General features: G+C 38.0%; 1 protein-coding gene across 4 annotated transcripts in view; it reads left to right on the top strand.

Annotated features, from left to right (window-relative positions):
- CTNND2 (catenin delta 2) overlaps positions 1 to 16,034 on the top strand; it is a 930,783-nt gene that overhangs the window by 549,722 nt on the left and 365,027 nt on the right. For all 4 annotated transcript variants that reach the window (XM_036848145.1, XM_036848147.1, XM_036848146.1 and 1 more), the window contains one exon: positions 9,238 to 9,493. In XM_036848145.1, the coding sequence (XP_036704040.1) occupies positions 9,238 to 9,493 (256 nt within the window). The remainder of the gene's footprint in view (positions 1 to 9,237; positions 9,494 to 16,034) is intronic.

Genomic DNA, 16,034 nt, shown 5'->3' with positions numbered 1-16,034 from the left:
TTCAAAAACGAAATAAATATACACCCATTTTCATCTAGAGAGCGTCAGGATTTCCTGCGTCCTGTGTTAATCAGATAATATCTGGTGAAGACAAACCATGTGCTCGATGGGCTTCGGGTCCAAAGAAGCTTAAACCAACTCCTTGTCCTCACGCATGCTCATTTTAGTTTCAGAGAAGGACCTAAAATAGGAAAAAATAACTGGTAACGGAAGGTAATACATTAAAGGCTAAATGAATATTCTAGACAAAAATGAAGACAGAGGATTAAGAAAAGCACCAAAAAAAATAGAACATATTCAAAATTAAGCAAGCAGGATCATTACAAAAGAGAAAAGGACATCCCTCAACTGGTGACACTGGACTCAGAGACTCAAAAGTAACTCCTTTGAACGGTCAGCCATTCAAATTAGTTTCTTGGATGCCTGACTCACTTGCTTAGATTTGGCACAAATTCAACTAAATTGAAATAATTTTACTTACTAATATGTATTTTCCTCTCACAGGAAAAACTGGGAAAAAAAATCCCGTCTTCTTTATACAATTGCAAAATTAAAATGACCTTAACTGTAAAAAAAAAGAAAAAAAAAAAAGCACAAAACAACACATACTGTCGTTTCTTTCCTAGATAACATGTAACTCAAGACTGCACTATACACGATTCCTGACGCCCTCCCAGGTCATCCTTTAGTTTCTCAGCAGGGAGTGGGGCTGTGGAATGGTACCCACCCTTGGTCCCTCAGTGCTTCAGCTCTGCTTCCACCTGGCTCGGGGTCCTGGGCATTATCTCCTGTGGCCACTCTTCTCTCCCATCCCTGCTCAGGCTCATGCTGACCCCATCCCTGGGCCTCCCTTTCCAAACACCACTAGGGCCATCCTGAGTTATAGATTGTGCTAGAGCTGAGAGATACACCAAGGTAACTATACCGAGAAGAGCAGGAAACAGCTGTAGTCCTCGAAGGTGAGACAGATTGAAGCTCCCTAAACTTCCCCTCCAAAGGCCATTTCTCAGTTAGCTTCTCCCCCTATACCCAACCTATCGCCATCTTTTTTCCATCTCTCTGTCTTGGACACCATAGTTACCCTCTCACCCCTGTTACTTTATTATGAAGACTGACTTAGATCCCGATTCAGACAAGGAGCACAGTCTACCTTTGGGTGTTCAAAAAGGTCCTCGAGCCTTTCCCAAACCAAAAAGCTTCCTAACCATAATGTCAGAGGCTTACGTATGTGCATTTGTATACATTTGTGTGCGTGTTAGAGAATCAGGGTTGACAAATCCCACTTCTCCCCTCTCCTGCTCCAGGCTGGTGGATGGTAAAACATACAACAGGGTTCACAACTCACACACAAGAAATCAATCGGATTTTATTCAGCTGGGCCAGCACTCTGTGGGCCACGGCTGTGCCAGGGAGCATGGTCTGAAGAGGGTCTTCTGCCTGCACCTCAGACCTAGCTCTGACCCTTCCTGCTCAGGCACCCCAGCCAGTGCTGGACAATGCCAACTGAAAAAAAATGCACAACGTTAGAGGTGTGAGTTAAGTTTTATTTGGTGCAAAATGAGGACTATAGCCTGGGAGACAGCATTTCAGATAGCTCTGAGGAACTGGTCCAAAGAGGCAGGCGGGGAAGGTCAGTATAGATTTGATTTTGGTGAAGAGGAGTACATGCAATCGAGCACATATTTTTGGCAGAAGGTTTCTGCTAGTCACAAGGAGCAGATGTCACCATTAATGATTTTAGTGCTTTTCTAGATGTGAGGAGATGCAAGAAGTGGTCTCATAAAATCTTCCCCTGAAAGTATCTAACTATCTGAAGACCTGTTCTGCCAGTTTTGCCCAGAGCACAGAGTGCATCATTCCTCATCTCCACCCTGAACTCCTTTCAGGGGGTGTTGAAGGTCAGCGGTCGCAGCAGCTTGTGATTTCATCCTTGTAGAGGCAGGTGGCAAGTGCCAGCTTTTAGTTGGCAACAAGAACCACAGACCATTTCCCCCACGCAGTCCCAGCAGAAGGGAGCGGGCTTGGAGGATGACCCCCCAGCCTCCCTGGGCCCAGATGTGACTTTGTAGGGTGGCAGAGACAGTAGAGCAGCTGCCCCTAGGGGCACCAGGACAGGACTGAGACAGGAGCCAGCATGATGGCCCTGGAGATCTAGCAGCACGAGAGAACATAAAAGGGTCACTTCCTGAATCAGCAGTGGTCGCCACTCAACAGGGCTCCCCAGAGGGGACCCTCTTATCAGGTGCATCCGTGCTGTCTCCCTGGGCAAGGAGACAGGATGCTCTGGCTGCAGCAGAAGACCAGGCCACTGAGCAGTGAGTGCGGCAGTAGAGCGAATATCCCCACCTGCTCTTCCAGGACCATCCACCCAACGTCTGAGTCTTTACTTCTTGCACAATGAAAATTTAAAGAGGCACACTTTTAATGAGGGCGTCGGTTTAGATAAAACGTACCTTTTGTCTGGGATAAGGCTTGTCCAAACCAGAGCTTATATAATAAGGAGCACGGCCAGACAAAGAACTTGTGACTCTCATGGATTTGCTTATGCTAAAGTCTATTAAGATGACACAGATTTTTATTTCAAACTCAAACATATCAATGACTGTCAACTTAGGAGTCATTTGATGAATGTAAATACTTGACTCTGACAACCCCCCAAACACATCTTTCTAAACTAGCAAAAATGGCCAACATCGGCTGGGTTGATAGTCACATGAATTTCCTTTTGGATAAATGTGATCCTGAGTGGAGAAAACAAGCTTTCTGTGATGAATGTGTCAGCTTCTAATAAAGAATGAATTAGGGGCTTCCCTGGTGGCGCAGTGGTTGAGAATCTGCCTGCCAACGCAGGGGACACGGGTTCGAGCCCTGGTCTGGGAAGAGCCCACATGCCGTGGAGCAACTGGGCCTGTGAGCCACAACTACCGAGCCTGCGCGTCTGGAGCCTGTGCTCCCAACAAGAGAGGCCGCAATAGTGAGAGGCCCGCGCACCGTGATGAAGAGTGGCTCCCGCTTGCCGCAACTAGAGAAAGCCCTTGCACAGAAACGAAGACCCAACACAGCCAAAAATTAAAAAAAAAAAAAAATGAATGAATTAGCGTAGGTACGCTGCAAGGAGAAAACCTGCTAAATATCCTTATGAGGTTGACAAATATTGCAACATAACAAGAAGTAAGAATGGGATGAAAATATTTGCCCATATGGAGAAAGCATTTTTTAAAAAACTTAACTTTCTGCAGTAATAGCCAATACTTCATAAAGTTATAGAGGGATTACATAGAACCTTCATATTCATAAAATTTTATTGCTATTCTTCAATAAAATATAAATAACATTTTCAATGAAATTCATCTTTTGAGTCCACAAAAGGTGGAATATTAACAGTTTATTACTTATTAAAGGCTGTTACTTCAAATTGTAAAAATGATTGCTTCCCACTGGAGCAAGTCAAATTAGATCCTCCATAACCTCTTAGTTAAAATTTTTACCTCTTTTAAGTCTAAAAAGTCAGGGGCACATGATTACCCAACTGGAAATTTTTAATGAGCCCAGTGATAAATATCATCTTAAAACCAAGAAGAGCTTCCAGATGCTTACCTATATCAATTCACCTAAAATGGTGTAAATACAAAGTCTAATTACAGCTGAAGGAGAACAGAGTGTTTGCTGGTAGAACAGTCAATACATTTTAGAAGCAACAACATGAACGCCAGTAATCAACATCAACACTAATAATAATCCCGCATGAAATGCCTCTCCCCCACAAAAATAATGACATATGAAGTTAAAAGATGATGTTAAATTTACCCTTGAATATTTTTCCATTGAGCTTAGCTTGGATCAACCTGTGCAGAGTGCAGAAAATTGGAAGACATGTATAATTCAGTTCTAGATGATAATACTACTGGGAATATAGTAGATTGGGTGGTGAAGGTTCCTCATCCCTGAAATGATAGAGTTGCTATTATTTAAGTAATAACTTTAAAGGTATATAGGCCATGTTTTTGGACCCATTGTCACCTAAGCCATTTTTATTTTCTGAGCTTGCAGAAGGAATGTTATTTAATCAGCTTATTGTTTGCTTACTTTGTATTCTATAACATGTGTAAAAGTATTTTATGTTTTCATATCTCTCTATGTACAAATATACATAAAAGCAAAGATAAATAATCCAAAACAAAAATAAATGTTTTTTCTTTCTTCTGTTGAACCCTACTTTATATTCCATCCCCCAAGTTTCTTCATGTGCCAGAGTCTTGTATTTTATTCTGTTCTCCTTTTTTTCCCATTGTCAGTAAATAATGCATGTAACCATCTATCCTCATCAAAATAGAATGTTTGCTTTTATTAAAAACGATCTCCCTTCCCTTCTTTCAAACAAAATACAACATAAAACATCTATTTATTTTTCCCTTTACGCACTAGACCTTTATTTGTGTAGCTCTTTGGAAAACAGATAATTTCATGAACAGCTGAAAAAGTGAAGTATCAGGTCAACTGCTGAAGAGGCTACTTTTAAAATCTCCCCGAAGAGGCTACTTTGAAACTCTCCCCAAAGAGACCAGCAGTGTGATTCACTGAGTTGGAAGAGCTTATTGAGGGGAGAAGGGGCTGTTTGCAGAGCAGGTGGGAAGAGAGAGGAGTGTTTACAGAGCTGATAAAAGCACCTTTTACTTCAAATGTTTGCCATAAGAAAGTTCAGTTGAATAGAGTAATCCTCCAAGGTGGGTGATTTGGTCAACTGAGCTCTAAAACTCAAATGAGAGAAAACGTAGGCCATAACGTCCTTTCGGGTTCCTCCGTGCCGGCTTACGAAAAATCCGAACGCACTTTTTGGCCAACCGAGTATAACAAGACAGAAATTAAGGGAAAATTTGTGCTAAAGTCTTTTAATCGTATGATCAGTATCGGCTTATCTGTATTAATAGAGAGCCACAGTCTACATCAAACACACCGCAGTCTGAACAGGCAAGGCAAAAAGGGAGAAATCAGTTTTAACGTGTTGAAATCATTCTTTTACCTCATGCTTAAAAAAATATAAGGTATTACATTGTTACATTACCGATGGCTACTTTGAGATCTCTTAGTTTCTCATGCATTTTCTTCTATGTGATCATATAACCTACCCTTTAAAATGGTGTATTTTTCTCCCCATTTGTATTGCGATTTTGCATTATTTTCCTTGCATTGATCAGTCTCTATTTGAATTTGGCAGTATCAGTTTGAGTTCTAATTTTATATTTTGAAATTCTCATCAGGTACTCTATTTATTGTGACCTAAAAAAGTTGAAACGTATGGCTTCAGGAATACTTCTGAAAGGCCATTTGTCAAGTGACAGAAATGTGATTGTGATTTTTTTTTTCAAATATGATCTTTCTGGAAGTTGTTTACCCGTCTTAAATTTCATAGTCCACCGTCTTTTTTCTTAATATAGTAGTATCACTGATTAAACGAAGACTCAAAACACTTCTTTAAAATAAAATTAAGATAACTATATGTATCATATTCTTGATTTTCCTATAAATGAACAAAGTTAGATTTTTCTGCATATCTCAATAAATTCAATTAAATGAGAAATGGTGTAAATTAGTTAGCCCACCAAGGTGTAGTAGTTTTTTCCAGTAGAATATTCAGATTGTTGATTCCTATTATAAATCTGTCTCTTCTCTGTACTTTTGGTAGACATTACCCTTAATTTTAGGGCTCTCATCATTTTTCTAAGTTTTCTCAATGTGTTAGGTAATTCAGTAATACACATATTTGAGGTTATAAACCTAGTTCAGCTGATAAACCTGTAAGCATAAACTCTGGAAGCAGGGTGCAAGGGCTTGAATTCCTCCTCTACTAAATATAAGGCAAACTTGGGCAAGTCATACCATCTCTCTGTGCCTCAGTTTCCCACCTGTAAAGTGAGAATGACATGTTTATTCTTCTATAGAGTTGTTGGACAAAATATGAGTCCACACAAATGAAGTGCTTACAGGAGCTATAAAGTCTGATATCCAGTGGCAAGGGCCTGTCACTCCAAAGCAATATGTACAATCCCTTTTCTAATGTGAGCTCATTTCAGCATTGTTAGGCAATAATAATAGCTCATTTTTTTTTAACATTTTGCACATATTAGGCATTAAACGATTTCATGCATTTAAAGCAAACAATGATCCCACGGGGTCATTGTCTTCTCTTCACTTTACAGTCAGGAAACTGGAGCTTTGAGAGCTCAGTTTCTTGCTCGATACAAACAATTGACCAAAAAGCCCAAATGTGGACCTGATTCTCTAACTTCAGAAGCCAAGCTCTGAACGCGTTCCCTGACATTTCATTTGGCCCCATTTCAAAGGCCAAAGTAGAATACATATCTGAGCCTAACAATGTTCATAAACTTTCCTTCACCTTTTCTCCCTCCTCATACACTGAGATGTTGCCTTCTTGTTTCTGCTCAGTTAATTGCATTTCACACCTTATTTTCTCGTTTTGCCCCAGTCTCCCTTATCCTCTGCATAATTTTTTGTTTGCTCCTGGCATTGTTTTTCTTAAACTCCTCTTGTTATACTATATTATTATTTTTTTAATACCTTTTTTTTTCCCCTTTTTCCTGGCCGTGCCACACGGCTTGCAAGATCTTAGTTCCCTGACCAGGATCAAACTTGTGCTCCCTGCATTGGAAGGGCGGAGTCCTAACCACTGGACCACCAGGGAAGTCCGTATTCTTTTTAAATGTATAGTCCTTTGAGAGTTTCTGGTGTGGCTAGTTAGTTTGTTTCCCTTACCTATATTATCAGTTTTTTAACAAGAGTGTTTCTTCACGTTTCTTTTTTTTTTTTTTTTTAAGAGAATGGCTGCATCGTCAGTGAGGTAATGAAGCCCACGGTATTTTTTTTTTTTTAATAAATTTATTTATTTATTTGTTTATTTTTGGCTGTGTTGGGCCTTTGTTTCTGTGCGAGGGCTTTCTCTAGTTGCGGCGAGCAGGGGCCACTCTTCATCGCGGTGCGCGGGCCTCTCACTATCGTGGCCTCTCTTGTTGCGGAGCACAGGCTCCAGACGCGCAGGCTCAGTAGTTGTGGCTCACGGGCCCAGCTGCTCCGTGGCATGTGGGATCTTCCCAGACCAGGGCTCGAACCTGTGTCCCCTGCATTGGCAGGCAGATTCTCAACCACTGCGCCACCAGGGAAGCCCACGTTTCATTATTAAATCCTGGTCTCTGCCATTTTGTCGTCCCTTCCTGTTAATCACTATATCTAATGTATTAATAACAAATAATTTTGTATAGAAAAGGATTGTTTTCTGATATTAGTAACCCTTTTCAGCAAGCTTAAGCGCAGATATTTAGTTCCTGAATGGAAAAAATGCATTTATCTGAAAAATGTCAGGTTATAGTTAGTTTTCCCCGTTTGCCCTTGATTTGCTGGCTGGCTTTTCACAACTCTTCTAGAAAATGAAATTTTGTTTACCTCTTTGCATTTGTTCTTCCAAGAGCATGGTTATGCCTGACCTGAATTTTTAACCCCTGCCCCCATGACATAAAGCACATTGTTCATAAATTTTAAAACATGAATTTTAATTAGACATGCTTGTAAAATTTTGGAGACGATATAAATGCTCCATAAATTGCATAAAGACATAAGACAGATTTTCTGGTTGTGAACTTAATGTTTATTAGTCTAATCTAATGATTTTGAAACTTAATCCATCAGGGCAGCCCTCATCATTTCAAAATAATGCTCTTCTGGGAAAATACACACTTTTTGATTAGAAAGTTTTCTTAAATATTTTTCTAGTCTTCAACATGTCACAGTGCCTAGTCTCCTAATTTTGGTTATTATAAGATTAAGTATTAAAAGTTCATTGGAATGAGAAGCCCTGAACTCTGTTAAAATCAGCTCTCATATTAGGATATGTTTCTCCAGTTCACTTCGCAACTTTTTGTCATTTCGACAGGATACCCTTAACTTTTAACATTAACATTGTTTCCTCAATATGACATAATTTCTTTTGTATTTGATTTCACATATGTCTTCTAATGAGAGAGAGGATAAAATAAGCTCTATCACCATCCACTATGAAGCGCTCAGAAAGTCCGAGTTGTGGGGTGTGATTCGTAATTGGAAACTAATTCCACGTAGAGCTCGCATGGTATAAATGGCCTTATCTAGACGCTGGCTGTATTTGGGATATATTCTGATCTACAATGCTAGAAAGTAAAGGTGCTATCTAATATTGATCATGGCTAAATATCACAACAGTTAATAACAGGTCGCATTCTATTAATATGGAAGATGCTATTTTCATTGTATATGTCAGCTAAACCTTAGACGTCAAGTATTTTTGAGAACCGGATAAAAATAATGACAGGAAACAAACTCCAAAGAACCCAGGAAGGAAACAAAAAACTGAAATGCAGTTTGGAAATAGTCAAATCAATTTTAGTAACTGGTGTCAAATCTTCTCCAAACAATTTAGGTATATTGAAAAGATGCAAATACTTCTGGAAAAGCCAAGTCAGCTCCTTATTTTGTTTGTGTTGCAGTCGGGCAGGTCTTCATCTCCTCTCGCATGCCCACCCTTCACCAAATGTATTTGTTACTATGACAGCTCAAGTTGAGAAAGAGGCATATAAAAATCCTGTGGGTGTTTGTTAAACTTTACAAGAACTAGGACAGTGCTGCATTTAATACTCGAGTACTAACTCTGGACCTGTGTCCACCACCACCCCCATGCATACACATCCTCTCACGGTTCCTTATTTTCTTTTATTTAGGAGAAATTAACCACATTACTAAATTTCCTTCACACCCTTAATAGAATTAACGTAACATAACCTGAGCTAGCACTTTCTGAGTTTTCTCAACCTAAACAGTAAAGAAGACCCTGTCCACGATTCCTTAGAGGATATTCCTTACATTTCTTCTGGGTTTTAGCTCCGCACAGAGTTTACATTTCCGATTAACAAACCTTCTCTTGGAGGTTGGTAAGCAGTAAACACAACCGCAGATGCGTTTTCGCCCTAGAGTGGAAAGGTTTATTCCTGAAATAACATGCTAATGATCATTTTAATGGGTAACATCGAATGTGTTAGTTCAAATATGACAGAATTTTTTTTTTTTATTCTTTCAAACCCTTGTTTTTGTTTTTGTTTTCGTATGTGTGTAATTTTCCCCCCTGCCTAGACCTGGTTAACCGTTTCTGTGAGCAGGTCCTCAATTTTTTACTTTGTCCCTACTTTCCTGTCCTAGCCCCGTCTTCCCCCGGTGTCGACTCCGTCCCCTTGCAGCGCACAGGCAGCCAGCATGGCCCGCAGAGCGCTGCCGTGGCCACCTTCCAGAGGGCCAGCTACGCCGCCGGCCCAGCCTCCAGCTACGCGGACCCCTACCGGCAGCTGCAGTATTGTCCTTCCGTCGAGTCTCCGTACAGCAAATCCGGCCCCGCCCTCCCTCCCGAAGGCACCTTGGCCAGATCCCCGTCCATCGATAGCATTCAGAAAGATCCCAGGTGGGTACCAACCTTTTTCTCTTCCCGATCACTGCTAAAGAGGTTTTCGAACCAGGCCTTGTTGCTACATGATTTCTTTTTGCGTCGCGTTACTGCATCCATGTCACTGGCTGAGTATGAAAGCGTTGACTTTGGTTGGGTTTTATAATCTTCTGTTTGATTTGGAATATTGGTATCGATCATGGATCCCTAGTATCTTCTTGGTTCAACAGCAAACACGATCTTTTGATCAGAACATTTGTAGGTGCTTGAGGGTTTCAGCTATTTGATGAGATGTTGAACAGTTTTCTTTCATGCAATAGAAATGGAGGATTGGGGAGTTATATCATTTGACTTCAAATACTGTGGTCTAGGTATTTTCGTGTCTCAGTAGAAGCATGCTTTGTCGCGTTGTATGTTTCCATTCATCAGAGTGGAAAGTGGCACACCTACCAGATTATACTAAAAATTGGAAATTTAGAAAACCCTTATTACCTTCATTTTTGTGTCTGAAAATAAACATTAGGCTGAAGTTGATTGGCCATTGATTAAAAACTTGAATATAATATATTAAAGAAATTGTTATTATTGAGAAGTGTTTCTTTTTTGCTTTCTTTTTTCAACAGTGGTGAGGGATTTAGTGATACTCTACTTCTGAAATTGGAATTGAATTCCTGTAGAGTTAAATGATGTTTTATTCATAGGCATTTGATTTATGCAGAGTCCCGCAAATATATATCTGCATCTGTGAATACTATAGATATATCAGATTCCTGGTATGTCTTTGTAACAGGGCGTGTGACTTGAATCTGGTGGTGTACTTAAAATTCATCTCAAGGAATTTTGGGATATTTTCTCTGATAGAGCACACAAGTGCATGTGTACTATATTGAGGGGTTTGCATAGATTCTTTTGTAAAAAGAAATCGCTTCTACATACATAAAAGGCAGAATGGGACCATTTTATGGTATTCTTTGAGATAGCTTCTTTAGCACAATTCAAACCTGCTTGGAGGGTTTATATTAAATATTATATGTGGTAGAACCTCCATTGTAAAGGTGAATTGTAATAAGTGCTCACTGTTAGCTACTAGAAATAAGAAGAATTCTTATACTTACATTGTCTGGCATCCTGCTTCTCTAGATTTTCAGTCGAAACAGGGATCTCTATCATCTTGGTCCTGAAATCTGCCCCAGATCCTTCAGTATTCTTGGCATGTGTGGGTAGAATGTTCTTCAGATAACAACACCTCAACACTCTCTATTTCTTTCTTTCTTTCTTCAATATTTATTATTTTTTTATTGAAGTATAGTTGATTTACAATGTTGTGTTAGTTTTTGCTGTACAGCAAAGTGATTCCGTTATACATATATATGCATTCTTTTTTATATTATTTTCCATTATGGTTTATCCCAGGATATTGAATATAGTTCCCTGTGCTCTACAGTAGGGTCTTGTTGTTTATCCATTCTATATATAATAGTTTGCATCTGCTAACCCCAAACTCCCAATCCATCCCTCCCCCAACACTCTCTATTTTTAAATAATTTTTCTAGACATGCTATTGAAAACATGTAGAAATAGAAGTAAACTCTTAGGAAATGCTAAATAGAAAAATACATAATTGAACTGGCATCGCTTTATTTAACACTGTATACTTAAATTGAGGCTAAGCGTTTAATCATCGGTGGAAAGGTTTTAAAATTTCATATTAGGAGAATTTGGCTTGATAGGAACCCAAATTTATGCTTCTCTAGCTACAGCTTCGCTTCTTTATTTTATACTGTGTATTAAATGCATTTTATTTTATTAAATGGCATAGCCTTCTCATTTTATGTTACTGTCACTTTTATAGCCTTTTTTCTTCTTTCAGTGTATCATCATGGCTATTATCTTTTTAAGTTATGGATTATGTGACATATATTTATTGAGTGCCTACTGTAAACCAAAAAAGAGAAACACCAATAAGAAATGTGAGAATGAATAAGAGTATACTGGCCACTGACCTTTTGTAGGTGTAAACTTATATACAAATCAGTGTTATAGGAATTACAGTTTACTATGTTATTTTTAAGAATGCTAAGCATTGGCTTTAAATATGTGTTAATTCTGAAAAAAGATCATACCACCATCCTAAAGTCAGGTATAGAAGCAAAACAAACAGAACCAGATCTAGAACCAGAACTGAATTATTATGGCTTAATATAAAAGGAACTAATAATAATAACCTGGCATTACGCAAAATGGGTATATAAAATACAATAATGCCTTTCTTGTAGAGTTTTTTTTTTAAATAAAGGAATATGTCAAATTGTTCAGATTTAATTGAGACAGCCCAAATCTGATCTAAAATTCTAGTCCACAATCTAATGCTTCTTTTATGATAACATTTTTGCATCTTCTTTTGAATAATGAATTTTGGTTCTTCCTAGGTGAATATTACTAGAACGGGTATCTTTTACTTTGGGGGTTCAAAATTGTTTATTTCAGCAGTATAACTTATGATTTAAACTTTTCCAGCTTTTAGACTTCTTTCAAGCTTTTATACATACATTTTTGAAGAGAATTTGTTAAAGTGTTATTTATCATTAAATACCAGACCATGTAAGCCTCTTTGCCATTGCAAACATGTATTTATAGCACATTACAATTCTCAAAGCACTTTTCCTTACATCTTTAACTTAATTCTCCTTTGTGGGAGGAAACTGATATCCCCATATTTTGTGCCTTAAATAAATGGAGAATTGGAATAAATGACCCATGGGTACACAGGCTAGAATCCACACTTTTAGGACACGGGGCACGTATTGGCATGGGCATTTATATTTCTTTATAAAAAATAAAAAGGAAAAAGAAAGACTATACTCACATCTTTTATGATTTTCTTGGAGGATGAGTAAATGATAGAACCAATTTTCTGTGTGTAGGAGTGAATGAAGGAATGAAGGAAATGATACAAATTGTCTAAATAGGTCTGGTCTCTCTGATAATTGCTTATGGATATGTGGTCTTTGTTTTGTTTTTCCTTTCTTTTCTCTTCTACTATCTGCCTATCTGTCTTATTGCAGACCAGTATCTTTTCTCTATTAAGGAGCTTCAGTGAGGAGTTTTCAAGCAAATCATCCATTTTAAAATAAGAATTTGAAATCAAGGTAGCCCCAATTCAGTCATTAGACTTGAAACCACAAACTCCCTGTTATCTTTTTTTTTTTTTTTGATATTTTGATGACATTTATTTATTTATTTATTTAGGCTATTTTATTTTATTTTTTTAATTAATTTTTTTAAATTGAAGTATAGTTGATTTACAGCGTTGCATTAGTTTCAGGTGTACAGCAAAGTGATTCAGTTATACATATATATATTCTTTAAAACAATTTTTAAAAATTTTTTTTAAGCCATAGGATATGAAAGGATTGGTTCTGAAGGATTAGATTTTTCTAGCTTACTTGGCTGAGCCATATAGATCGGGGCAAAACTTTGGACCTTTCACTTTTAATTGCCCTTACTGTACTCCAGCAAAGAATGCACAGAAACCTTTTATACAGGGAGACGGTAGAATCTGATTGCCTTTTTAAGTCAGTCAGCAATCACTTTGAAAAAAAAATTTATATATATAATGTTTGCTTTACAGCCACGTTTGCTGAGAACTTTTTATTTGTTAATTGCATGTTATCTTCCATAAAATGTGAATTTCTTAAGAATTATCACAGCTAATACATTGTTGGTACTATACCAGATATTGAGTTTTATACAGTGCTTTTAAACATGTAGGTCAAATATAAATCTTTAAATTATATGAAATGACTCATCCCAACTCAGTGATGTTGGGAGTGATAAGTCATAGCATGCTTATTTTGAAAATGTGATTGATGAAATAACCAGAAAAAAAGCAAGACTGATGTACCTGGTGTACTAATGGTGCTGTAAATGTTCTTGCCTATAAAAGAAGAAAAGTTATGGCTAAGACATTTACTGATATAACTTAATGTGTAGGTTGCAGCATGAATGGCATCTTTTAATCAAGTTGGATTAATCCCTTTTCAGGATATTGTAATCCTTGATGTAAAGTACCTCAAAGCAGTTTTTCAAACATGCTAAAGGAATCTAACTTACTGTAAACATGATTCACAATAAAATTCTATCTTCTTTTTGTTATTCAGTGTAACAGAGAAATAAATGCAATGACACATCTTTATGCTGAACTTGAGCCCAAATTAGCAACTGCATTTTCAGTTGGCTCTATCAAACTTGTTCTCCATGTTTTGTTTCAAGCCACAGTATTTGACCAATCATCTAAAAATATGCACTTTTAAGGAATTATCTAGTGTATTACTAAAATTATTTTATTATTGGATGTTGTATTAGTATATATTATTAAGTAATACTGCTTGTAAATATCATTAGGTAAACCTAGGTTAAGAATGTTTTCCAAATGCTGTTTTTTTTTTCATTGCTTACCTGCCTACTCCATAACCACACATAGCATATAGTGAAATGAATGCTCAGGAAACAAAATATATACAAAGATGCTTTTTTTAAAGGTGAAGATTTAAAAAATAATTTTAGAATCTTTATTAACGTTTAAAGCGCCATTATTATGTCATTTAGGTAACATATCTGAAGTGTTTGCAGTAAAACAGTCATAATATTCTTCCTAGTTCATTTCTGGGGTGGTGAATCTCTGGGGAGTTTGTTTTTTACTTCAAATATTCAATAATCATTTATTTAACTGGGGAAATGTCAGAGGGGGAAAAAATACAGCATCTGCAATTTAAAGACCCTCAGTGCGAAGAGCACTTGGACGTCATTTATTCAGTTAGGCCAAAAGCAAGCCCAACAGTTGGCCATTCAGTCTCTGTTTGAATGCCTCTCGAAATGGGCCACTCACCATCTCTTGAAGCATTTTATTAATTTCTTGAATAATTCAAGCCTTGTACACTCATTTATATTGAAATCTTCACCCCTTGTAAGTTCACTCCCTGATCTTGTTTCTGACCTTTGCAGTCATGTTAGAATACGTCTATCGCTTCTTCAGAGACAGCCCTGAGGACAGTTATTACTCCTCCCCCCAGCGCCTTCTCAGTGAGACTTTTTTTTAATTTATTACTTTTTTATTGAAGTGTAGTTGATTTACAATGTTTCAGGTGTACAGCAAAGTGATTCAGATATCTATATATATGTATATATATATTTTTTCATATTCTTTTCCATTATGGTTTATCACAGGGTATTGGATATAGTTCCCTGTGCTATACAGTAGGACCTTGTCGTTTATCTATTTTATATATAGTGGTGTGTATCTGCTAATCCCAAACTCCTAATTTATCCCTCCCCCACCCCCTTTCCCTGTTGGTAACCATAAGCTTGTTTTCTATTTCTGTGAGTCTGTTTCTGTTTTGTAAATAAGTTCATTTGTGTCATATTTTAGATTCCACATATAAATGATATCAAATGTTATTAGTCTCTCTCTGTCTGACTTACTTCACTTAGTATCGTAAGCTCTAGGCCCATCCATGTTGCTGCAAATGGCATTAGTTCATTCTTTTTCTTAATGGCTAACTAGTATTCCATTATATATATAATGAAATTTTATATATATATATAATTTTCTTTTTAACTTAAATGAGGGGCTTTACATTCACTTCTTGTTGGGTGATTCCATTATTTGATACTTCAGACTCCAGTTTTGTTATCCAGCGTGATTATTATAATGCACTGCTCATGCCGCTTGGAAATATGAAAAGCACACATATATGTCCTCAGCGAGGTTTTATCAACACATGGCCAGAGCTGGGCAGGGACACAGCCCTGTAGCTCTCATTCCTTTAAACTCTTCCCTCCAGGTCCATCTGAAGGCACATGTGTTCTCCGTGACTTTTCTGGGGAATATTGTAGGGTGAACTCTGCAGGTGCAATGATAGCATGAAAAGAGCTTCATTCTTTAAGGAGCTGTTAAAGGTATGTGAGAGAGAAAGGTATATCCACAGATGACTGTAGTGCGTTGGGTAAATAAGACAGATGTGATAGAAGAAGTACAGAGGCGGAATTGAGTGGTTGGCCGGAACCTTGAGGAATAGTTGATATTCACATATGAAAAAATGGGAGGGAAAGCTCTCTAGTTGAAAAGAAAAGAGGGCTGGAAGTCGGGGGTGGTGCCTGTTTGAAGTACTCCAGCCTGGTTGGGCTGGGATGGGGGGGCAGCTGTCCACCCACCGAGTCAGCAAGAAATGTTAGCTTGCATCTCTGTATGCGGATTTTTTTACTTATAAATTATGAGCATGGTATGTTCATTTCCTAGGGCTGCCTTGCCATACAAATTACCACAAACTGGGTGGCTTCACCCAACAAAAATGTATTCTCTTACAGTTGTGGGGGCCAGAAGTCTGAAAAATCACGGCCTGAGCAGGGTCATGCTTCCTCCAAAGGGTCTGGGGTGGCCCTGCCATCCCTTGAATGTGGCTGCAGAGCTTCAGTCTCTGCCTCTGTCTTCACTTCCACCTTCCTCTCTGTCTCACGTCTCCCATCCTGTTCCTATGAAGACACCCGTTGCTGTATTTAA

Source organism: Balaenoptera musculus, chromosome 3 (genome assembly GCF_009873245.2).
Source record: "Balaenoptera musculus isolate JJ_BM4_2016_0621 chromosome 3, mBalMus1.pri.v3, whole genome shotgun sequence".
Taxonomy (NCBI): domain Eukaryota; kingdom Metazoa; phylum Chordata; class Mammalia; order Artiodactyla; family Balaenopteridae; genus Balaenoptera; species Balaenoptera musculus.
This window is presented reverse-complemented; position numbering and strand designations above follow the sequence as displayed.